The sequence below is a fragment of the Oryctolagus cuniculus genome, chromosome 10, assembly GCF_964237555.1.
Source record: "Oryctolagus cuniculus chromosome 10, mOryCun1.1, whole genome shotgun sequence".
Lineage (NCBI taxonomy): Eukaryota > Metazoa > Chordata > Mammalia > Lagomorpha > Leporidae > Oryctolagus > Oryctolagus cuniculus.
Genome location: NC_091441.1, coordinates 91,415,363 through 91,440,039, shown reverse-complemented (window position 1 = coordinate 91,440,039; position 24,677 = coordinate 91,415,363). Strand labels below are relative to the sequence as shown.

General features: G+C 52.5%; 1 protein-coding gene across 2 annotated transcripts in view; it reads right to left on the bottom strand.

Moving 5' to 3' along the window:
• FAM107A (family with sequence similarity 107 member A) overlaps nucleotides 1-24,677 on the bottom strand; it is a 54,843-nt gene that overhangs the window by 15,519 nt on the left and 14,647 nt on the right. The window contains exon 2 of one of the 2 annotated variants that reach the window (XM_008260854.4): nucleotides 8,797-8,860. In XM_008260854.4, coding sequence (XP_008259076.1) covers nucleotides 8,797-8,860 — 64 coding nt within the window. Of the gene's footprint in view, nucleotides 1-6,619; nucleotides 6,781-8,796; nucleotides 8,861-24,677 lie in introns of those variants that run through there. The other variant, XM_008260853.4, reaches the window with a different exon arrangement.

Below are 24,677 nucleotides of genomic sequence, written 5' to 3'. Positions count from 1 at the left end.
GGGCTTGCAGCAGCCTTTACTGCGGCCTGCAGGTGTTTGGTGCAATGGCAAGGTGCCGCTGGGGACGCCTGCATTCCATATTGGATGCCTGGGTTTGGAGTCCTGGCTCCGCCCCATCCGGCTTCTGGTTGATGTGCACCCTGAGAGGCAGCAGGTGAGGGCTCGAGTAGTTGGGTCCCTGCCACCCACATGGGACACTTGGATTGAGCACCAGGAGTCTGGCTTCAGCCTGGCCCAACCCTGGTAGCTGCAGCATCTGGGGAGTGAACCAGTGAATGGAAGACCTCTGTCTGTCTGCCTTTCAAATAAAAACAAACAGAACACATATTCCCCTAATCTGTTCACTGCAAGCGAGGAGTCTGTGTGAAGCCCTGTGGCAGCAGCGGCCTCCAACCCTGCCACATGTCGGCTTCATTGTGATGAGTGCTATGAGGCCAGTAAGACAGGGTGAGTGAAAGGGGGTGATCAGGAGCTTGGGAAGACTGAGGCAAGCCCAGGGCAGCCAAGAGTTGAGGAGAGCTGGAAATTTTCCCTAGGCAGTTGGGGCTCACTGCAGTTCTTCCACTAAAGCTCTTCTCTGCCAAATCCGACTTGTGACAAACCCATCAGACTCTCCCCAGACTGCCGGCCCGAGGGCAGAGGCCTCACCTCAGCCCTCTTAGTACCCTTGTCCCAGGAATCAGGTGCTTAGTAACTAGTGTTGACCTACACGGTAACAGTCAACAGCTGCCATGTCCCAAGCCACATCCTATCAGTAAGGGATCGTGCTACTCCCTGTGATGGGAGGCGGGCAGGGAACATGTCTGCTTAGTGAGCCAAGAAAGACACCTCCTACACAGTAAGTGAAAAAAAAAAAAACTGCAAAATCATATGTAGTATAACCTGTATAACCCCTCCTTTGATTTTAAGATAAACAAGTCAGTGTAAGTGGTTCCTGATACACAGTGTTTGATTTAGGATTTCTGACTTTCCAGGGGTATGCAAGCGGCACACATACAGTGGAAACCCTACTTGTAATTTCCAAGTTGGCTGCTCCTGGGTTGGCGCTTTGTGTTCCCATCCTCTCCCCTGATGTTCCCAGTCATCCCTGTGGTCACAAGGGGAATGGCTGAACTCTACAGCGGCCTGTGTTGCTAAGCCTGGATGTGCAGTAGGTTGCGTGGATTGAAAGCATTCATGCCTTAAGATAGTTTCGATGTGTGACGGGTTCATTGGGATGGAATCCCACTGTAAGTCAGGCAGTGTCTGTATACACAGAGAACCAATTGGGGGGCAATACACTGTTTCGTTAGTAGAGCTCAGTTCTAGAGCCACCTAGCTCAAATGCATTTCAGCAGATGGGAGATCTCTCCAAGTCTCTTTCTCTGTTGCTTTGCCTTTCAAATAAATAAAAGTAAATAAACTTTTTTAGTTTTTAAAGAAAGGAGTGTTCAGGATGGAATTACTGGGGCACACTCTTGGACTGCTGTTTCAGAACTTGGGGGAGGGGCCTGGGAATCTGGATTTTAAGTATATGGATCCCTGGAGATTTGTTTACATTAAGAAGTTTAAGAGCCAGTGTTCTGCAGGATAACATTACAGGCACTTCTGTCATTACCCCTCTGGAATGTCTGTGGCTTAGAAAAACCACCCACACATATATGGCTATTGTTACTAGAAGAAATGCAACAAAGATTAACAATATGAGAAAGAGCAACCTCCTATAGCTAGCCATGTGTGGTTCACTTTTGTCCAGGTTTATTTTACACTAGTTATTTGAAAGGGACACACACACACAGACACACGTGAGAAAAAGAGAGATGCAGAGAGAGAGTCAGAGAGTTCTCATCTGCTGGTTCACTCTCCAAATGGTCACAACAGCCAGGGTTGGGCCAGGCTGGAGCTGGGACTTGGAAACTCAACCCAGATCTCCCTGTGAGTGGCAGGAACTCAACTGCTTGGGCCATCACCACTGCCTCCCAGGGTGGATTGGAAGCCAAAGAGCCGGGACTTGAACCCGGCACTCCGATCAGGGATGTGGGGGTCCCAAGTGGTGTTTAAACCACTTCACGAAATGCCTGCCTTGCACCCCATTTGACTGTGGGGAAACAGAGGCCTCTGAACAAGTGAGACCCCCAGGCGTTTGCTCCAGGTACCGGCTGAATTCTGGCACCACTTGCTGTGCTGCCTCCTTCTCTGAGTGCCTTCCCGTTTTCCCAAAAGGAAGGATTCTGGAATACAGGAGCCTGGGAATCAGAATTCTTGCCCACGGGTCTGATGCTGTGGCATGGCAGGTGGAGCTGCTGCCTGCAGTGCTGGCGTCCCAAAGGAGTACCAGTTTGAGTTCCAACTGTTCCACTTTCTATCCAGCTCTCTGATATAGCTTTGGAAGGCAGTGGAAGGTGGCCCAAATCCTTGGGCCCCTGTGCTAGCATGGGGGGCCCAGAGGAAGCTCTTGGCTTAGAATCGGCCCGGCTCTAGCCATTATGGTCATTTAGGGAGTGAACCCGTGGATGGAGGACATCGCTCTCACTCTTGCTCTCTCTGCCTCTGCCTCTCTGTAACTGCCTTTCAGATAAAAAAAAAAATTCTTGCCTAGCCCCATGGCAGGCAGAGAGGTTGAAGGGGACCCTAGAGGCTGAGCACACCCCTCCCTTACATCTCCCCTACTTCGCTTCCCCCACCACCCTGTACTTTTTAGGTCTGATATTTTGGAAACAAGAGGGGCCAAAGGGCAGGGGAATAGTGAAGACCCTGGGGAGGCAGTCAGGCATTGGAGATGGAGGCGGAGACATTTCCTGCATCTATGGTGGGCTGTGCTGTAGCTTGCAGGAAAAAAAAAAAAAAAAAAAGAACAAACCCAAACAGCTTTCTTTTTATTGTTGCCTCCTTTTCTCCAAGGCCATAGGCACCTGGGACGGATCATATGGGCCCCCCTCACACAGCAGACCAGAGGTTTCCATGGAAACCCAAAACTTCTCTGGGGCTTTGTTATTCAGTTCCAGTCTCCAAGGTCTCATTGAGAAACCAGAAACCGCCGGCCTAACAGCCCTGGGATGAAACGGTGGCTCCTGCCCCTTTGCCCTCCTGAAAGGTCTTGGAGTGGGGAGGGACAAGAAGCTGTATTGGCAGAGAAACATGTCTCTTGCTGCGTGGGGAGGTTATGAAAGGGACAAGAGTTACCTTTACCACAAGTGGGAGCGGGGGAGAATTGACTCAGCAGAGGGCTATCAAGCATGAAGGCAGCAGAGTGCCAGGGGGTGGCCAAGGACTGCAAGTTCCAGAAAGCTGGTCGTGAGCTCCCCGTGCAGCTGCAGTTAGGCCCGGCTCACTAGGCCTCTCAGTGGCAGGCAGACCCTGGGGTGCTCTCCACCCAGCGCGTTTCAGTTCCCTTGTAGCCAGCAAAAGGCCCATGGAGGTGTGAATGTGAGTGTGTGTGTGCGTGTGCATGTGCGTGTGTGTGTGCGTGTAAGGTCACAGACGAGAACCTGGGCACACTGTCACATCATAGCCTGTCAAGCACACTGCCACATCATAGCCTGTCAAGCACACTGTCACATCATAGCCTGTCAAGCCAAGCAAACTTCCAGCACTCCTGGTAGTGAGGTTTCCAGATGCAGCAAATGAAACTGTGGCATGTCCACTTTTCAATCTCAGTGAAGCAATGAATCCTCACGTAGCATTAAGTACTCATGCAGTGTTTGGGACACACAGAGAACTGTGGTTCGTTGTTCCTCTGAGATTCAAATGTAACTGGATACCCTGTGTTTCACCTGGCAACCCGAGCTGGCAGAGGCCGGGATGGAGGCCGTGCCTGGTCCTTGGGCTGCAGGGAGAAGCAGTAGCCAAGCTTGCATGAGAGATGCTGCAGAAAGATGCTCTCCTCCCTGCGGGAACCTGGCCTGAGCAACAGGTGGGGAGGCGGGTAGTGGACTGCGCAGCTCTTCAGCTGTGGCCAAGCAAGAGTTACTCCACAGAGCTGACGCTTCCAGCCCAGTGGGTCAGTCCTGGCTCCAGTGCTGGGCAAGGAGGTGACCCTTGATCCCGTGTCCTCTCTCAAATGGGGCAGGCATTGTTTTTGAGGATCAAAGGTATAGAAAGCCCTTTGCAGGGTGGGTACTACAGAGTCAGGGCCCCACAAAGGACAGCTAGGATCTTGATAAGCCATTAAGGGCTTTGGAGATTTTCATTCAAGTGAAAACAGTGGGATTGAAGAACAGAGTCAGTACCAGCTTGGCATACCACACACACATACACACACTGAGTACCTAGAAGGAGTCTCCCCCAGTGTTACAGCGGCGGCCTGTGGTTAGTAGGATTATGAATTAGGCTTCCCCCTCTGCATCCTATTCCCCCAAATAGCCATGGTAGGCATGTATTACTTAAACCTTAAGACATTATTTTGAATTAGTTTGGGGTGAACACTTTTCCAAAAATGTCCTATTACTTGGTGCCTCCGACTGCCAGCTTGGATTGGGTTCTGCCACCTCCTGCTCGGGGCTTCTGAAGGGAGGCAGTGCTTGCCCCTTCTCCAAATGAGGGCGTTGGCTTCCCACTCCCGCTCTCACTTCTTGCTGCCCCCCATGGGAGACAGCCAGCGTCGTGGTCCCAGAGGCCTCAGCACTACTCCTGCCTGGCCCTGTGGCCTTAGACAAGTCCTAGTGCCTTCCGCGCCCCGACTGCCTTATGTTGCCAGTGTGCGTCAGCATCACCTCCACCAGGAGAGGTGCCTGCTCTATTCATCAATACATCCCTATGCCTTGCACAGGGCCCAGTGCATAACACCGGTCTGTCAGTAGTAGTTGAGTGAACCGGTGACGACAGGGATACGGCATTTGGCAGGTGACTGACGGTCATTTGCCACTATCATTGCTGTTTTCAGAAGTGTGCAGACGCTGGCATAGAGGAGCCCTTTGTGGGGTAGAAAAGGTCCCCTAGCGGAGGCAGGCGCCTGCTCTGAGTCACTGTGCCCTGGTCTGTTGGAAGGAGGTGGTAATTGTCAGTGTATGGCAGAATTGTGAGGCTGAACAAGCCGGTGCTGTGCCTCAGGTGGGTAGCGCCCCCTCGGCGCAGCACTCCATCCCTCGGGCAGCCCCTGCCCCTGCTGGGCCTGCAGCAGTGCGAGGTGCTGCTGCGGGACTAGCATGTGGGCCCCCGAAACGGCTGTGATGCCTCTGCCACTCTGCATGGGTTGGGAAGGTACCAAGTGAAGCCCGCAGCTCCTGGTTAGAGGGAACCCACGGTGTTCAGGTCAGGGACCGCCCCTCTGCAACTCAACCAGCTTCCCGAAAAGGTAACCTCTGGCTGAGGACCCTTAGAGTGCTTTGTGGGGAAATGGACCCCGCGGCCCTTTGAAATGGGATTCCTGGGGTTGTAGAGCTCCACCCTGCTGCCTGCCCACCCCCCCTCCCCCAGCCTCCCCCAGGACGGCGCCACCAGTCCTGCAGTCTTGGCCAGTTCTTGCTTTGAGACTTAGAGATCTGTTGTTCCAATGTTCCGATCCAGGAACTGGGGGCGGGATCTCCCGGTGGGGGGAGCTGGGCGCGCTCGGGAGTCGGGGTGGCATCTGAATAAGAAAGGCGATCAGTGTCCGAGGGGAGCGAGTGGGAACCAGACCCCGGACCAGACCCGGAGCTACAATGGCACCGGAGCAGCGGCGTGCGCTCGCAGTGCGCTCTCTGCTCCAGGGTATGGTGGCGTGGATGGGTCCCTTGCCAGTTTCTGATTAGTGCCCCCTGACTAGCGGGGACCCGAATCTCACCTTCCTAAAAGGACCCTCTCCAAGCTCAGAATCCAGAGGGAAATGTCCCAAACACGACGGGGGAGGGGGGTCCCGCGTTTTTGCTCTTTTGTTCCGCACATCTCTGTGTTTTCCTATTTTCACTCTGACCCTGTACGATGTTTCTTCCATTTCTCTTCATTGAAAAGCCTCTTACTGCCCCGAATAGAAAAGCCATAGGTGCAGACTGTAAGCCAGCAAACAGAAAGACTGAAAAAACACCTGCCAGACAACTGCCAGCCGAAATTAAAGCCAGCAGTGTGTGCTCCCCCAGCCTGCGACACGCGCACCTGAAGGAAGGCGGTCCCTCGCCCGCCTGGCACTTGCTCGCTGCCGCCCCCTGGCCCAGCCGCTGCCGTCTAGGGCTCCTCGCGCCGTGCCCATTTTCCACTCTCCTGCCCCAAAACTTCCCCTGGCTGCGCATGCCCTCGCGCACCTGAGCGTCTCTGTCTAGGGGACCCGCCAGGAGGTGGACCTCGCAGGACTTCCGAAGGCCAGAAGAGAGAGCGAGAGCGAGAAAATGAATACAAGTGCGCGAGTGTGAGTGAATGAGTGTGAGTGCGTGTGTGCTCCAACACGGGAACAAAGCCATATATCCAAGTGTGGGTGCCCCAAAGGACGAATGTGGGACGCAAAGAGGGGCGAGAAGAAAAAGAGGGAAAAAAAGGAAAGAAGATGGGGAGAAAAAAAGTGGCTGAAAAGAATTTCGGAAGGGAAGGAGAGAAAGGAAAGGAAAGGAGGAAAACTCAGCCCTGAAAGACCCAGGCGTCCGCCGCCTGCGGGCCGACCCGGGACTGCGCGCTTTGCCTCCACCGTGCCCTCCTCGTGTTCTCCCCACGGTAGGGGTGGCGCCCCACTTACCCGACCTGAGCAGCACGGCCCGGTAGAGCCCGGTGGCCTCGTTAGGCCCCCGTGTCCACTCACCCAGCCTCTGAGCCATGCCTTGCTCGCCGCCGACTGCGGAGCGCACCGTGGGAGCCCGGTCCCGGACAAGCACCTCCGCCACAGTGACGCGACCCAGCCGCCCAAAGCCCGCCACGGATCTGGTTACCTCGGCGGCTGCCTGAGGGGCGGGCGCAGAGCCGATGCCGGGGAAGGAAGGGGGGCAGGAGCAAGGCCCTGAGTCTGCACCTGGGGGGCAGGCAAGGAGCCAGGAACGTCTGGAGTGAAGACGCCTAGCCCCAGGGTACCAGGGCCAAGGGGAGAACGCGGAGTCCTGACGCCCACAGTCTGTCTCCCGCCTACACTTTTCCATCCTTTGAAAGCTGCAGGTCGGCATGGCCACACCTGGGGTCAGATCCCAGCGCCACCAATGCATAGTCCGGTGACCCCATGCTTTTGGTTACCGCAGGACCTCAGTTTCCCCATCTGTAAAATGGGGGTGGCCACAGTATTTCTCTCACAGGAGTGTGAGGTTAAGTGGCTCAGTACATGCGTGTGTGAAGTACTTAGAACAGTGACAAGTGGAGCACAAATACCACAGACTCATCCTTAGAGTAGGAATGGCCCACCTAGACCATCTTGGTTGGCCTAGCAGTTAAGACACCCAGAGCCAGGCACCTGGGTCTCACTTCTGACTCTAGCTTCTTGGCACCCTAGGAAGCAGACGGGATGGTTCATTCAAATAATTGGCCCCTGCCATCCACCTGCAAGACCTGAATGGAGTTCCTGGCTCCAGCCTCTGCCTGGCCCCAGCTGTTGCAGACATCTGGGGGAGTGAGTCAGTGGATGGAAAATGTCTCCTTCTCAAAAAAAAAAAAAAAAAAAAAAAAAAAAAAAGGCTTCCCAGGGCAGAAGATGGCTGAGGGTCCAGGCCTGTGGGCCCATAAGACTGACTTTGACCGTCAGAGTTGGGAGGACCAATTGGAAGAGTCTAACAGTGGGTGGGGCAAAGTCAGCCCAGGTGGGTTGGGAGATGAGAGATTGACAGTTCTGGTTATGTTCTCTGTGTCTGATGCTGTGTGCGAGGTTTCTTCTGAAAAATCCTGATGTTTATTGAGTGCTTCAAATCTTGTTTAATCTTCATAACCCTGTGAAGTGGGGTCTACTGTCATTCGGTTGCACAAGTGAGAGTAAACTGAGGCCCAGAGAGGTTAAGCATCTGCTCTGAAGTCACACAGCGTAGAGCTGGGGTATGAATTCAGGTGGTCTGGCTCTAGACACTGACCACTGCACTCTACTGCCTCTCTGGTTTCTCACTTACTGGCCATATTGGCTCTGAAGGGTAGCGACCACCTCCAGTTTAAAGATGAGGTCACTGAGACTCAGGGAAGTGAGGTGGCTCCCCCATGGCTGCAGAGCTGACACCCACCCAGAGTGCACCCACAGAACTTGAGCCAACGCAAGAGACCCCTGAGCTGTGCAGTACCCTGGACAGCTATTTAAGCCTTTGCCTGGGTGGGCCAGAGAATCGGCTTGGCCATGTGGTACCACCTTCCTCTGCTTCTGCCTCCTGCCCAGCCTTGGTGCTTCCTAGGCCACCTGCTGGCCAAGCTCTCTCTGGTTGGCCTCTGGCCACTGCCCAGGCCCAGCTTTTGTTCTCACTCAGAGGTCTCTGTGTCCTGAGGATCCATCTTCTACAACTCCAACAGTTAGGGTGCCAGGTAACACTCTTTGAGGGCTTTGCTGGTTGGCCAGACTGACTGTGTCTCCCATCAACACCCAGCCGTCAGGAGTACCGGGCGTGATGCCAAGTGTCGGGCGCTCACTCTCTCAGATCTTTCTTCAGAGGATGACATCCTAACCAATGCATAGTTCATCTTATTTAATCCTCCCGGTAGATCTGTGATCAAGGTGTGGCTGTGCCCCTTTCAGGGATGAAGAAAATGAGGCTCAAGTGGCTTGCTCAAGCTCATGTAACTGGAATTTGAACCCAGAGGGTAGCAAATCTGGGTTCCAGGAGGGGCAGGGGCAAGCCAGCCAGCTGCAGAGCCCCATGAGAGGAAGGTTGTGGCGCAGGGCACTGTGCCTCTGTGGAACTGGCAGAAAGGATTAACTCGGGTTGCACCGACGCGGAAGTCTAGGTAGGCCTGACTTACCAGAGCCGAGTCGTCTCTGCTTCTCATTTTCTCTCTGGAGTCTGGCCTGCGGAGAGTATTCTCTCTGCCGACAGAAAGAAAGCAGGTGGTGGTGAGGACTGAGGGCTGTGCTGGGGGGTTGGGCTGATAGAATAGTCAGAATACCCCTGAGCCCATTGGCTGTGCAGGGGACTGGCGAGGGTCAAGTCCGCTCCAGGGAAACAAATCGTCATAGTCATTGGAGTCTGTGTGTGTGTGAGTGAGTGAGAGAGAGAGAGAGAGAGAGAGAGAATGTGTGATATGAGATCATATTCTTTTTAAAAATTTTTACAACAGTTTCAGGGGAGTTCCCTCATATTCCACACCCCATTTGCCCATGGCTGTGTCTCACAGGTGGCAAGATGTGCACCTACACAGCATGGCTTATTTGTTACAATCAGTGAACCAAGATTGATACATTTTTACTAACTGAAGTCCGTATTTTATTCAGGCTTCCTTCATTTTTTACCTAATGTCCCTTTTCTGTTGTTCTTGGCGTTCCAGGGTCCTGTGTGACATTGAGCTGTCCTGTCCCCTAAGGCCCTGCCCTCCCCCGCCGTTGGCTGTGTCAGTCACAGACTGCCTTTGTCTTAGATGACCCTCATCTGGGGAGACCCTTGTTCTTTCACGCTGAGCTCAAGCTCATGCTTTGCCTTGGATGCCCACTGCCTTCTTCCCATCTTCCTGGCGAACTGCTCATTCTTCAAGGGCCAGTGCTTAGTCTTCGGGGCTTGGTCCTCGGGGCCAGTTCTTGGATATCGTCTGTTCCCCTTGTACGCCCTGAGACCTTGGAAGCCAGCTCTAAGCCAGCATCACCAGTCCAGACTTTGCTTTTGAGAACTTTGACCTTGTCCAATCAAGCACCTGACACGTCCACATGAAAATCTAGCAGGCACTTGAAGCACACCATGGCCCAAACAGAATTCTTGTCCACCCCAGGCTCCAGCCCGTTTTTCTATGTCCCTCATCTAGGAGAGTGTCTCTTCTCTGAGCCCGGGAGTCTGCCTTGCCCCGTCTTCCTGCAACCCCACAGTCCTGACACCACCAAGGCATGGTAAGCCGATTGCTTAGCCGGCTCCTTCTCCCCATGCCACATGCCAAGGTGCCCCCATTAGGTCCCTGGATACCCACAGCAGCTACTCTCCTTCTAGCCATTCCGCACATAGACTCCTCACTTAAAAATGTGGTTCTGACCCTAACTCTGCCTTACGCGCCACCCTCACACCAGCAGTCCATTCCACTTGGGCTCCTTACAAGCTGAGCTTTCTTCTGCACGGGCTCTTTCCTTTGCCCCAGGACACCCCCTGGATTCCGCCTGGCTAACTCCTTCTCATCCTTGGGGTCTTGGCTGAAACCCCACCTCCTCAGGGAGGACCCCGCCATCCTGGGCTGCCACAGCACTGCAGACCGTCCGTGTGTTACCACTCCCTGTGAATGGTGATGGTTTCAGCTCGTGTCCTCTACTATGTTGTCCTCACCCTCATGGGGGGCTGGGTCCCGTTCACAGAGGTCTCCCCAGGGCCTTGTGCAGAGCGGGGCTTGGTGTGGATGCCCAGTAAGAGTTCACTGAAGGAATGAATAAAATGAATGATGAACAAACACATTCACACAAGGAGCTCTGGCTGCACAAGGAAAGTGGGTCATTCCAAAGAGTAGAGCCGGGGCCAGACTCAAGGGAAGCCCTGCCTGCTGCCTGCCCAGGGATTATCTGCGTGGACTGAGGGGCCTTGGGGGCTCCTGATGTTTCCCTGGGGGCTCCCCTTTTGAGCTCTGCCAGGGAAGAGGGCCTGGAAGAGGGAGGGCTTTTGGAGTTGTGCCAAGGCTCTTTTTTTTTTTTTTTTTTAACAAAAGGATTAAAGGGACAAGTAACCTCATCTGCGGAAGAAAATTCTAGGACGTAGGGAAAGGACCTACCCCAGGGGGCTCACAGGGCATCTGAGCTGCTTGTTTCTCCTGGCAGGGACTGGGCGGGTAGGGCTGGCTCTTAGGGCACCGTTAGCATTACAAAGCCAGAATGTGATCAGGTGAGGCTCCCAGACCTGGGGTTCAAAGAAACATCCCCTGTGCATCTGCCAAGCCCCTTTGCATGAAAGAGTTGTTGGAAAATCAGGCCACTGTGTGTCCAATGACACCTCAGTGACCAAGGCTGAGGCTTGTTCACTTTCAGGGACTGGGGTTTGGGGTGTGAAAAAAAAAAATGCCACTTGGACACCACCACTGGTTTGTAAAGCCACCTGGATCTTTGCTGGTTATTCCAGGGAGCTGATGGTCTTTTCCAAGGACTGTGCTGATACTCAGAGCCAGCTCTTGCTCATCACACCAATTAGGGTTGGAAAATGCTGCCTTAGTTACAATCTTAGTCAAAGTTAGCAAACGTCTTAGGCAGAGGAAATACAAGTTTACTTCAGAAAGTTCATGGAGAAATGAAATTAAAGTTTATTTCGGTGCAAAAAAAAAGTTGAAATCCATGCATAGTTTTTCGTACTTCACATTGTCATGAATGCTTTGAAGACCCCTTGTACTATCGTATGTCGTACGATAGACTCAAGGACAGTGGCGGAAACTCAACCTCGACTGGACTCAGAGATGCTCACATTCCTCTTGGCCTTCTGCCGCCCCCATCTGCTTCCTATTCGTGTCCTGATTGTTGAGAAAAACCTCTTGGGATCAGTCACTGGCTGCTGATAGACCAGAAGTCTCATCGTCCCTTGGGGCTGATGCCTCAGTCTGAAAGTGCCTGGGACACCAGACCCGACACATCCACCATCATCAGCCCCACACTCTGCGTCACACTCAGGGGACCTTGCTTTGCTTGTTTTTCAACATCTGCAAAGTTGAGATCTATCCTCAGACACACCAGTCTCAAATGTGCAGCTGAATGAAGTCCTACTCATGGGTCCACTCTCCGTGAGAGCAAGAAATAAGGTACTCCCTGCTTCCCAGCCCTTTCCCCACTCCCCCCAGGTCGGGCAGTAGTCCGGCTGCTGTCCCCACAGATCCGGGTCTCTGGTTCTGTAAGTTCACAGGAGTGGAATCCTGAAATTTGCTCTCTGGGGACTGGGATCCTTCACTCAGCAGCGTGTTTCAGATCCACCAACGTTACTACCCATAATCCACCCTTCTTTCTGCTGAGTACTTGGCCCCATTGTGGCTGTATCACTCTATCACTCTTGTGGTCTCCACTGTGAGTGGACGTTCCGGTGGTTTCCAGTTTGAGGCTGTTACTACTAAGCTGCTGGGAATGTCCTGTGAATTTGTGGGTAAACACGAGTACTGGCTTTGGTTGGGCTGGTACCCAGTGGTGGGGCTGAGGTAGGTGAGTATGTAGTTATAGTAGACACTGCCAACAGTGATTGTATTAATTTAGATGTTGTGCTTTTGATGTTTTCACAACCCAGAGTGTTTTTTTTTAAAGGTTTATTTCTTGGAAAGGCAAAGTTACAGAGAGGCACAGGCAGAGAGAGAGGTCTTCCATGTGCTGGTTCACTCTCCAGATGGCTGCAACGGCCAGAACTGGGCTGATCCAAAGCCAGGAGCCAGGAGCTTCTTCTGGGTCTCCCACGTAGGTGCCAGGGCCCAGGACTTGGGCCATCTGCTTTCCCGGGGCCGTAGCAGAGAGCTGGATCAGAGCTGGAGCAGCTGAGACCTGAACTGGCTCCCGTATGGATGCTGCAGTGCACGTGAGACTTTTACCCACTAGGACGTGGCACTGGCCCCTCAGAGTGTTTTTAACAAGTTGAGGCACGATGCTTTAGATTGTAAAATTGCATCTTATTTTTTTAATGTTTATTTTCTTCTACTTAAAAAGTAGAGTCACAACAAACAGAGGGTGAGGTGGGAGGTAGGGAGGGAGTGAGAGAGAGGGAGAGAGAGAGAGAGAGAAATATCTTCCATCCACTGGCTCACTCCTCAAATGCTCATAGCAGCCAGGGTTGGATCAGGCCAAAAGCCAGGATCCAGGACCTCCATCTGGGTCCCCCATGTGGGTCGCAGTTGAGTCACCATCTACTGTCTTCGCAGGTACATTAGCATGCAGCTGGATCAGAAACAGAGCAGCTGGGACTCGAATCTGGTGTTGTGATATGAGATGTGGGTGTCCTTCACTGCTAAACCACACGCCTGCCCTGAACTAATTCTTAGAGCTTGAATAGACATGTTTTCTATTGATCTGTTCTTTAACCAGAGAGTACATTGTCTTGATTCTGGCAGTGTTTATAGTAAGTCTTCTGTTGTCCAATTTTGTTTCCTTCAAGACGGTGTTTCTTTCGCCTCTCCACATAAACTTCAGAATCAGTTTGCCAATATCCACAGAATAAGTTGAGTTTTGATTGGGATTGCATTGAATCTAGAGATCAAGTTGGGTTGAACTGACATCTTGACAGTACCAACTCAAGATCCATTTGTTTAGATCTTTGATTTCTTTCATCACATTTTGTAGTTTTCCTCATTGAGACCTTGTACTAATTCTTTTTTAAGTTTAGGAATGAAAAGTTTATTGTTTTGAAATTAAAAAAAAATAAACCGACATATAAGAATCTTACATATTAATAAGGTACTACATGGTATTTTTAAAAGGATTTATTTATTTATTTGAAAGTCAGAGTTACACTGAGAGAGGAGAGGCAGAGAGAGAGAAAGAAGTCTTCCATCTGTTGGTTCACTCCCCAGATGGCCATAATGGCCAGAGCTATGCCAATACGAAGTCAGGAGCCAGGAGCTTCTTCCAGGTCTCCCACATGGGTGCAGGGGCCCAAGGACTTGGGCCATCTTCTACTGCTTTCCCAGGCCACAGCAGAGAGCTGGATCATAAGTGGAGTGGCCAGGTCTGGAACCAGTGCCCATATGGGATGCCAGCGCTTCAGGCCAGGACTTTAACTTGCTAAGCCACAGCACCAGTCCCTACATGGTGTTTTGATGTGTGCATACATTGCATGATGTTCCATTAGGGTAAACATATCCATCTCCTTCAAGGTTTGGGAGTTCTTAGGGTGAATATTTTTAAGGCAGACACCATTGTCCCTTCCCTTGAGCTCAGAGCCGCTTGTTGTCACAATGGCCACCCTGAGTCTGAGTCTGACTCTGTGGAAGCCACCCTGTTGTGTGAGGCGACACCTGCCACCTCTCTCCTCCCCAGGGATGGAGAGAATCTGACCGGGAAATCCTTCCTTTAACGTGCAGGCCACTGTCTGCAGTAGGTGCCGAACCCTGGGATTTGTTCCTTTCTAGGGGCCCACTTATATCACTCCGGTGTTGAGTTCTCAAAGAGCTGCCCACCAGGGTCTTCTCACCCCACCATTCATTCAGCCCCTCAGGCCTCAGAGGCCCAGAAAGCTGCTTCCTGGAACCCAAGCCGAGGCCTTGGGTGAGAAACCCCTACCCCAGGTGGGAGGCAGAGGGCAGTCTTCCTCTCCACATCTGGGCTTGGTGGGTTGGGGATTTGATTCACCTTCAAACCTTGCAAAGTGGTTCATACAGGAATAGATAAGTCCAGTTATGCTTTAAGCACTGAGAACCCCTGCTTGCACAGAGAATTTAAAAACTAACAACGCTGTACTTACTGTCCCAGCTGAGCCCTGATCCTATCCTCTATCCAGAGTCGTTGCTGTTTTTAATGCCGTATGTATGTTATGGTCATTTTTCTGCAGCCTTTTTTTTTTTTTTAAGATTTATTTATGTATTTAAAAGTCAGAATTAGGGAGGGAGGGAGAGAGCAAGCGAGTGAGCAAGAGAGCACGCGCTTCTGTCTGCTGGTTCACTCCCCAGATGGCTGCCAAGGCCAGGACTAATCCAGGCTGAAGCCAGAGGCCAGGAGCGTCACCCAGGTCTCCCATGTGGGTGGCAGGGGCCCAAACGGTTGGACCACCTTCTGTGCTTTCCCCAGGTTGGGGTGCTGGTATTGCAGGTGGCAGCTTGACCTGCTGCACCACAGCACTGGCCTGGCAGCTTGTTGTTTAAACTCTACAATATGTCTTAGAGATACTTCTGTGTCGGGACACATAGATCTACCTCACTGCCTGGATCTACTTAAAGTAGATAACAATATGATGCCTCATCGTGTTGCTTTTCTGAAACCAGTCTCCTTTAGCTGGACATTGAAGTTCCTTCCAGTTTTTCACCATTAAAATGATTCTGCTCTGAACATCCTTGTGCATCCAGGCAGACACGGTGAAGTGAAATCCACACTGAGAAGTACGTGTGTTTCATTCATTCACTTTTTCTAGCCTTTTTTTAAAAAAGTGTTATTTATTTGCTTGAAAGGCAGAGTGACAGGAGAGACAGAAATAGGGAGAGAGAGAGAGAGAGAGAACTTCCATCCACTGGTTTACTCCCCAAATGCCTATAACTGCTAGGGCTGGGCCAGACCAAAGCCTGGAGCCCAGAACTCAATCCATGTTTCCATGTGGGCAGCACAGATCGGAGTACTTGAGCCATGTGCTTGCTGCCTCCCAGGCTTGCAGTAGCAGAGACAGGACTCAAGCCCAGGTGTTCTGCTATGGAATGCGGGCATTCTAAGCAGTGTCTTAACAGTTGTGCCAAATGCCTGCCCCTGTGAGTTTTAAATGATAGCAAAATGCTGCCAGATTACCCTTATCTCCACTTCACATACTGGCCATCAGAGTCTGAGCTGCTTGGATTGTCTGCACCCTCACTGACGCTGGGTGCTCCAAGGCTAAGTTGGTCTACCGCAGACTGATGGAAGGCGTCAGCGGAGAAGAGTAGCTGCTGCTGGGGGCGGTGTTGGGTGGAAGCGCCAGGAGGCGGCCTCTGGGTGCTGTTGGTGCCCCGTTTCTGGAGCTGAGTGGTGGTCACACCGGGGTCTGCAGTTTCTCAAGATCTCTTCCGTGGTACGGTCATGACAGGGGTGTGCTTCCGTGTGTGCATGGGACTTCCTCAGTTTCAGAAAGTTCATGGAAAACATGGACCATGAAGGAACCATGCATACATTTCGAAAGGTATTTTTTTTTTTTTGGCACCAAAATAGGCTTGTGTTTTGATTGCATTTTCCATGCGCTTCCTGAGCTACCTGAGTGGCGTGTTCTTTAGGAAGGTGCTGGACTCTCCCTCCCCTGCAGTCCAGTGGGGGCCACAGCCCCGTGATGATCGTGTGTTGCAGGCCGAGCCCTCTTTTGCTGACCACCGGCCTTCTGGCTTTCTTTCCTCTCCCGAGTTTCCTCCAAGGCTTGTGAGAGCGCTGTGCCTGACACAGGAGACCGTTTCACAAAGCGGAGAGGGGCTCGGTCCCTAGGCTAAAGAACTGCTCCAACTGCGTTCCCGTAAGAGAACAGAAAGAGACGTGGGATTTTTAGATTGATTTCCGCAGGATTCTCCACTCCTCTCTGCACTCTTCCCTGGGGGATACCTCATGGATCTCAGCCCCCGAACCCATCAGAAGCAGAAGTTCTGTCGGGTGAGCCCCTGGCCGTCAGTGTCCTTGCTACGGAGGGAGGGCTGGATTCAGGCCTCGGCACCCAGCATGGCCTGGGAACCCTGTGGTAGGCCCTGGCCATGTGCTTGGGACCCGATTCTTTTCATCTTACCAAGGACAGGGTCTCACCTGGCTTGGAACTGAGGCTGCCGCACCTTGGCAGGCACTGGACACGAACTCCCAGGTCCCAGGTTGGCCCCAGTGGGGCTCTTGTGCCACAGGAGGGGGCCAACCCGGATTTCACCCCCGAACTCTGTGGGACAGAGGTGGGCCTGTCCTCAGACGTTTTGTGGGTGTGCACAGGTGTCAGTGCACACCTTAACCACGTCTTCTGTACAACCACTCCCTCCCAGGGCGTAAGTCCTAGTCAGAGGGAAGTCCTGGGTCAGTGGCTGGGGGGTTTTCAAGTGGCACAGGCTTTGGCATTTGTGCAATCTCATTTTAAACCTCTCAAGGGCACTGGGCTTTTCAGAGAATGTTCTGGTAAATCCTTCTGAAAAGATCCCTCAAGTCATGCTAATAATCACTCCTGGAATGTCCTTGCTGGGTGGGTTTGGAATTTTGGAGAAAACAGATTTTGTTTTTCTTTAAGCAGATCTGGTTTCTAAAGTTTCCGCAGTGTGGGGTGCAGAGGGGCCAAGGCTTGGCTGGGGGCCCCTGGAGTGCAAGGAACCAGATCCTCTCTAGTCCCGCTCAGGAGGGCGAAAACCCCGCCTTCCCGGGGAGCCGATTTTGCAGGAAGCAGAGATTGGAGAGCCTATGAAATAACACACCCAGAGCTCCTGGGCCTGGAGCTGGGGGCAGGGAAGGGGGACGAGGGGAGCCATCCCGAAGGGCTGGCCAACAACGGGACAAAGGCAGTTCTCAGTAGTCGAAATTCAAGCGGCCCACAAACGTAAGGCAATGCCTGGCCTCGCCCAAAACCAGAGAAAACGCTCACCCCAGCAACAATGGAGCACTGTGTTACCTTTCGCCTATCAGATCGGCAAAACTGAAAACACACTGAGAACCAGTGTTGGCGAGGGTGTGGGGAAACGGACTCTGTGGCGCGTTCCTGGGGTGGCCGAGCTGAGAGTACAGCCATGCTGCCACGAGACGTGGTCGGAAGCCCAAAGGCTGAGGCCCCCCTCGTCTGTGCTGTGCTGGGTGTGTATTCCGGAGTTTGAAGGAAGTGTTGGAATGTGCACACAGAGATGTGTAGTCAGGGATGTGCATTCGCCAGCACTGTCCTTATTAATAAAAATAGGAGTGATAGGTAGCTGTCCAGTAATGGGGGATTGGTAAAATACTGTGTTGTCTCCACACAGTGTAACAATGCGTGGCTAAAACAGAAGCTGTAGACCTAGGCTTATGGACATGGAAGATGTACGTTATCAACACTGTGAAAAACAAGTGGGAAAAAAGGTTACAGAATTATGTGTATATGGTATGACTCATGTAGTGTTATATATTTAGTGTCACATTTACATATAGTTATGTGTGGATATGTTTATAGTATTACATAAATCATATGTAGGAATGTTTATGTGTGTAGACAGGTGTATGTATGTGTATTTTTGTGTGTATTGTGTGAATTTATGTGAAAAATTTCTGGCAGGATAGTCAAAATGTCCTCAGTGGTTATACTCAAGTGGAAGGGAATTTCATTCATTCATTCATATTTGTAGTTCTCAGTATTTCTTGAATTTTTAAAATTTATTTTCATTTTATTTGAAAGGTAGGGAGAATGAGAGAGAGATTTCGAGATTGAGAGAGAGTTAGAATCTTTGACTAATTCATTCCCCAGCTGGTTGCCACCGTGGGCCAGGCTGAAGCCAGGAGTGAGAACACAGTCCATGTACGCGCAGGGACTGGAGGACTGAGCCATTGTCTGCTGCCTCCTGCGGTGCCCATCAGCAGGCAGTGACTCAGTAGCAGAGCAGCGGGGCCTCGGAACTGGGCGCTCTGAGGAGACGTGGGCGCTCCAGCTGCAACTTCATTGTTGTGCCAGCGTACCCACCCCTTCGTTAGGTTTTTAGTGTTTTTTTTTTTTTTTTCCCTGTGCACTTTATAATCAGAAAAATAACAAGAGTTCCAGGGAAAAGGAATCTGAGAACTCTGCCCCAGCTGCATTAGCCAGGCCGTTTGCAATGCTTCCCTCCTACCCACATCGTTCCTGGCTCCTGTGCACATTAGAAGCCCCCTTTTCCCCAGGTTTATCTTTAATGACCGTAACGAGAAGGAGACAGTGATGTCCAGTTAGTGAGTACCTACCGGGTCCAGGCCTTCGCTGAGTACCTGTGCGTTTTTTTTTTTTTTTTTTTTAAGATTCATTCATTCATTTGAGAGTTACAGAAAGAGAGAGACAGAAGGAGACGTTCCTTCTGATTCCCTATCCAAATGGCCCCCAAAGCGGGCATGAGGCCAGGCCAAATTCCAGCCTGTAATTTCATCCAGGTCTCCCATGTGGGTGACAGGGACCATCTTCCTCTGCCTTCCCTGGTACATTAGCAAGGAGTTGGATTGGAAGTGGAGCACCCAGGACTTGAACCAGTGCTCACAGAGGATGCTGGTGTCACAGGCAGAGGCTTAACCCATTGTGCTGCAGCGCCAGCCCTGTGCCACGGCCTGAGTGAGGTGTGGTCCTTGCCTTTGGATTTCTTAGAAGCAGAGTCTGAGCTGAGGACTTTGTGCAAGGGACCAACTGAGGGAGGGCTCTCAGGTGAATCTGAAAGGTGGGAGCCAGGGAGCAGGATATGGCAGGAGAGGAAGGCCAGGGCAGGCGCCCTCTGGCCTCAGCTGGGTCCCATGGGGAGTCTGGAGTTGACCTGGTGCCACAGCATCACCCCAGGTGGAGGCAAGGGGCTGGGCTTCGATTCCTCCCTGTCAGTTGGTCATTGGCTGTAGCACAATGGGAAGTGGGTAACCAGTCCCATGCTATTGTCCCGAAAAGGGTGCCGCTGGAAGAGCCGACATTCCTAGCAACCGGGGACTAGAGGTACCAGATCAGAAGGGTGTGGGTGGAGCACCAGCCTCCTGCCACTGACAGCTCCCTCTTACAGACGGGGGACTGCGCCAGAGAGGTTACGTAAGCTGCCCAAGCTCGTCCCACTAAATGAGACACGAGTTCTGAGCTCAGGTCTGAACCCCCTGAGCCCTGATGCTGGACCACCTGACAATTCACAGAAGGGAACGAGGGTGGGGCTGTGAGAAGAGGGCCTCCCAACGCCCCCTCCCCCCACCCAGAGCTCCACCTGCTCTCTGGCCGCACATTAGCACCTCTGCTAAAAAGCACTTTCTGCTTTTTTTTTTTTTTTAATTTTATTTATTTGAAAGAAAGACAGAGAGAGAGAGATGCAGAAACAAAGAGATCTTTCATCTGCTGGTTTACTCCTCAAATGGCCTCAACATGCAGCCAGAAGCCAGGAGCCAAGAACTCTACCTAGGTCTCCCCTGCAGGTGGCAGGGGCTCAGCCCTTGGACCATCGTCCACTGCCTTCACAGGTGCATTATCAGGGAGCTGGATTGGAAGTGGAGAAGCTGGGACTCGAAGCAGCCACAGCGCCGGCCCCATCAGCTTGGGGTTCTGAAGGAAGGAGGGAGCCACAAAAGGCCTTTGTCTTTGTGTAGAGGTCTCTGAAGGGTGTGATGTTGGTAGAGCTGGTTGCTAGGAGACATCACTCAAGAAAGGGTTCTTTGGAAAATGAGCTTAGACCCTGCTCACTTCCAACGTTATTGTACCCAAGAGAGTAATAAATGAAAATAGGGAATTATGAAAATAAATAGAAATTATGAAAATAAAAGGGTGCAGACGCAGGAGAATCAGTTAACGGACGGAAAGCACCTGGCATGGGCCTGGCACAGTGCGGGTGCCTGGTAAATCATCACAGCTGGAAGCCACCATGATTTTTAATTTTCTGCACTCTTTTTTCTTAAAGGTCAAGGATTGTGGGTTACTTTGGTGAACAGGAAATGAACTTGCTTAAATAATTAAGGGAGGAATTGACTTATCCAGGGCCGCACAGCGAAGCAGCCTCCGAGCCCCTTCCTTATCCTGGCATATCTCAGACTGGGTCCCCGCAAGTGTTTACAGCAGATCCTGTTCCTGCTCCAACGGCTTCTGCCAGGCCCCAGCTCAGAGAGTCTCCTGGGCTGAAGCAGTTCCTGTGCTGGGCAGCCAAACCCTGGGGAGGAAGGGCTCTTGGAGAAGAACTGCTGGCCTACCCATCATGTAAATAGGGAAACTGAGGCACAGAGAGTGGAGGGACTCACACGGTGAGGTAGAGGCAGAGTCGTGATCCATTTCTCTCGCTGCCGCACGTGCACACCTTCCTGACTTTCTGGGCTCAATGGTCACTCAGCAGGGACTCAGTATGGGAGGGCTCGGTGCACTTTGCTTTGTGAACCCTGGTGTCGCAAAGCCCTGGGCGATGCTCAGCCCGGAGGTAGGCAGGCAGCCGGCGTTCACTGGGCCTCTGTTATGCGCCAGATACAGGCTGGTCTGCCCACTCTGGCTTCTGTGCCCTCTCGGAGTCAGTTTACACTTCTTGACTGAGGGTCACGTTTTCCTGTTTGCTTTGTGAGAGTCTAGTAGGTTTTATTGCATACTGGATTGTGTGTGTGTGTGTGTGTGTGTGTGTGTGTGTGATATAGAGACTCTAGATGCTGTTATCTTCTAAAGAGTGTTAGTTTGTTAAAAAAAAATAGAATTACTTGCTGTTACCTTTGAAATCCCACAAGCTTGCTTTTATATTTTATCAGTCCAAGCTATTTCCAAGGTCTTTCTAACTTGGGAAGATCACCCCCCCTCCCCACCCCCACTGCACCCCAAGCTCTGTCTTCTTGGCGATCTGGAGGGGTTTGGTCTTTGGCTTTGTTAGGGCAGGTCTGCAGTAGCCCTGGCCGTAGTGTGTGCTCCTGACTCCTCAGGCGCCACCAGCAGTTGTCCAGGATACAGGCTCTCCAGTGTCTCCCAGCCTGGCCTGAGGTTGCTGTCTCAGTTCACACTCAACCCCACAACAGTGGCTCCCTAGCAAGTCTAAGATGGCCTCGCCCAATGCACACACACTCCTGCCTTGGGCAAGGACTTAGGGATCATGGGAGACTCCCATCCAGTGTTTGGGGGCCACCGGTCTTTGCAGCTCCCCTCTCTTCGGTACCCTGTCCCATAGACTGCCTCTCCTTCAGTTGTTCCAAACTCTGAGCTTGCCTCGGGCACTCAGCGGGACTCCTGTACTCTGTTTGGCCTCTGTCATCCTGTGCCCTGCTTGGGAAGTTGTCTCAGGGTGAGAGCCGGTGACCAGGGCTTACCTGGTGCATCTCCCTTCCCTCGGAGGTCACAGCATGCCGTCCACTGCCTGCTGGCCACTGTGCAACAGCAGGTGTCTCTTAGTTTGTCACATGTCATGCTGTTTTTGATGGATGGTAGGAGCAGTCTGGTACCACATTCTCTGACACAGCAGGAAGTGGGAGTCCAGCTCAAAGCTAGCCATCCCTTCTTTTTATTTCTAATCTTGCCGTGCTCACAAGAATCCCGAGGGAGCGGGCTTAATGTCCACGTTCACCAAGCACACCGGGGCTCAGCGGGGCCCGGGAGCTTGACTGAATGGCCCGCGCTAGAGCCAGCAGCCGAGTTCCCTGGGCTTCATGGCCCAAGCTTTGTCTTTGTGTTGCCGGGATTTTAGTAGAGAAGCTGAAGTCCAAACTAACAACACTGTCACCATCACCGACAGAGCTGTGTTTTCTGATCCCTTCCGTGACCACCTGCCACGGGCCCCTGGTCTGGGTGCTATTACGCGGTTGATCTCGTAGTTACCTCCTCTGCGACTTCCATTGTATTCTTCTCTGAACACGTTTTCTGTCTTACTCCCTTGCTGCACGGCCTTGGGTGCCCAGGACCCTGGCGACACTCCCCATGGCACAGCTTTGAGGGCAAGACCTTAGGGGATGCCCTGGCCCTGAGCCCACCCCCTGGAGAGTCACAGCTGGAAGTGGGAGCGCGTGGAGGTTCTGCAGGAAAGAAACTTGCCCAGCAGAGCTGAACGCAGGCTCTCGGACCTGCCGCTCTTGGCTCCGCTAACGCTTATTCAAGTCCCGAGGGGGCACGCTAGACGATGTCGGACCTCAGAGTCAAGGTCAAACTTCTCCATCTGCGTTCTGGTTCTTCTGTGTTTTGGGCCGTTCTTTCAAATTCTGTTTCCCACAACTCGTTGTCCATAAGCCAAGGCCACCCCCTGTGCACCCATTTGGCTGTCCAGCGTTCACTCTCCTGGCTGTCAAAAAGGTGTAACTTCGCAACTGTTGAGGGTTTCCACGATGGTGACTGGGGTAGGAATGGAAAGTGAAGCCACGAGGACGAGAGGGAGTAGGTCGCCCAGCCTTCATTTAACACCCTGGATCCAGCCTTGCCTGCAGACGTCATTTCTAATCACCGAGACACTAGAGTCAGAGAATGTTTGTTTCATTCCCCTTAGTCCAGGGCTGCTGCAACCCAAAGGGTGCACGTGGCTGGTGCGTTTCCCCCAACCTCCTGCTACGTCTTCTGTGACTGAGTGCTGTGTCCACTTCTCGCTCTGTTCTTGGCACAACGTATACTAATGGTTGGACGCCAGACTGACCCTTGACTGTCATGAGCCACTGTCTCACAGAGGCCACTTTCCTTGGCCCAGGTTGTGACTGGGTGCTTCTTATACAGAATGAACTTTGAGTTGGCAGCGGTGTTTCTCCCTGAGGGTGAGGTGAGGAGAGGGTCGGGCTGTGATAGGAGGAGCAGGGTGTGGTGGACAGGCACTGGCAGAACCTTTCCTGGCCCCTCCTGCTGTGGCTCACACCTTGGTGTGGTCCCTCCCCTCTGAGTGTGGGCAGGCCGTCTTCTGACAACACAGTGCGGCCGAGGTGGCGGCGTGGCATCCTTTGTACATTTGCACTCTCACCTGTGTAGGTCCATTTACATGCGTGTGTGTAACACACACTAGCCAGAGGGTCTCCTGGCAGGGTCGCTGAGCTAAGCAGCTATGCGGAGGGAGCCCCCAAGGCAAGGAACTTTGTGCAGCCCTGAAGGTCTTAGCACAGACTTCGGTGAACAGCCAGCAAACATCCGGGACCCTCAGTACTCTACCCACAAGGCAGTAAATTCTGCCAACAAGGGGACTGAGCTTGGAAGAGGAGCTTTCCACTGTCGAGCCTCCAGATGAGAATGCAGCCTGTCCTGGGTGTTGACTGCAGTCTTGGGAGACTGGGCAGCTTAGCCGGGCCTGGACTCCGACCCACGGAAGCAGTGCTAATTAGTGTTGCATTAAGCCCTTGACGTTGTGGGAGTGTGTTATGCAGCAATAACAAAGCAGCAAGGTGGGCTTGGGAAAGTGAAAGACCTTGGCTTTATTTCTGCCCCTCCCCCAGCCTCGAGACCGCACGTGGATCACAGCCCTCTGAGCCTCCTCTTCTCACCTGTAAATGGGTGCAGGGATGAGTGGCCCAGTGGTCAAGTCGATGCATTCTATAGCAGGGTGCCTGCTTCCAGTCCCTGCTACTCTGTTTCTGACCTAGCTCTCTGCTAACACACACCCTGGCACGCGGCCGGTGATGCCTCAAGTACTTGGGTCTCTGGCACTCTTGTGGGAGGCCTGGATGGAGTTCCTGTCTCCTACCTTCAGCCTGGCCCAGCCCTGGCTATTGTGAGCATTTTGGGGAGTGAACCAGCAAATGGAAGATCTGTCTCCATCTGCCTCTCTGCGCTTGCACGCGCGCTCGCTTGCTCTCTCTCTCTTTCTCTCTTTCTCTCTCTGCCTTCACAGTGAAATGAAAATAAAAGGGTGCACACTCAGGAGTGTGGGGAGCAACTTGGACTAGACTAAGTTACTGGAATTAAGACTTATTCTATGCAGCTGCTCTCCCACAATATGGCGCTGGGAGAGGAATAAACAACTTTTACACAGCTGCCTCCTGTTCGACCAGTAACCTGCAGGAGCTGATCCTGCTCCTGATTGGAGGAGAGCAGCGTACTCGGTGTGTGGGTAGCAGAGTTGGGATTGGTGGAAGAGGACTAGAAAGGAGGAGAGAGACAACATGCCCCAGGAACATCTAAGGGGAACATCCGGGTAACATCTGAGCAGCCCCCGAGAGAGCCGGCTCCCCCGCGGAAGTGGGGAAGTGGCAGGGGGCCCGCTCCTCCACAGAGGTGGAGGGACGGCAGCCAACCCGGGAAGGACCAGCAGCAAACCTGGGAAGGGCCGAGCAGATGAAAGAACAGCGCAGGGTCTAGTGTCATTCCTCCGCGAAGAGGGGGAGCGACAAGGAGAATCAGCGTTAACAGGCAGAAAGCACCTGGCATGGGGGCCTGGCACAGCACAGGTGCCCAGTAAATCATCGTAGCTGGAAGACACCATGATTTTTAATTTTCTGCATTCATTTTTCTAAGTTTTTAAGAATTGCGGCTTCCTTTGGTCAACAGGAAATGAAT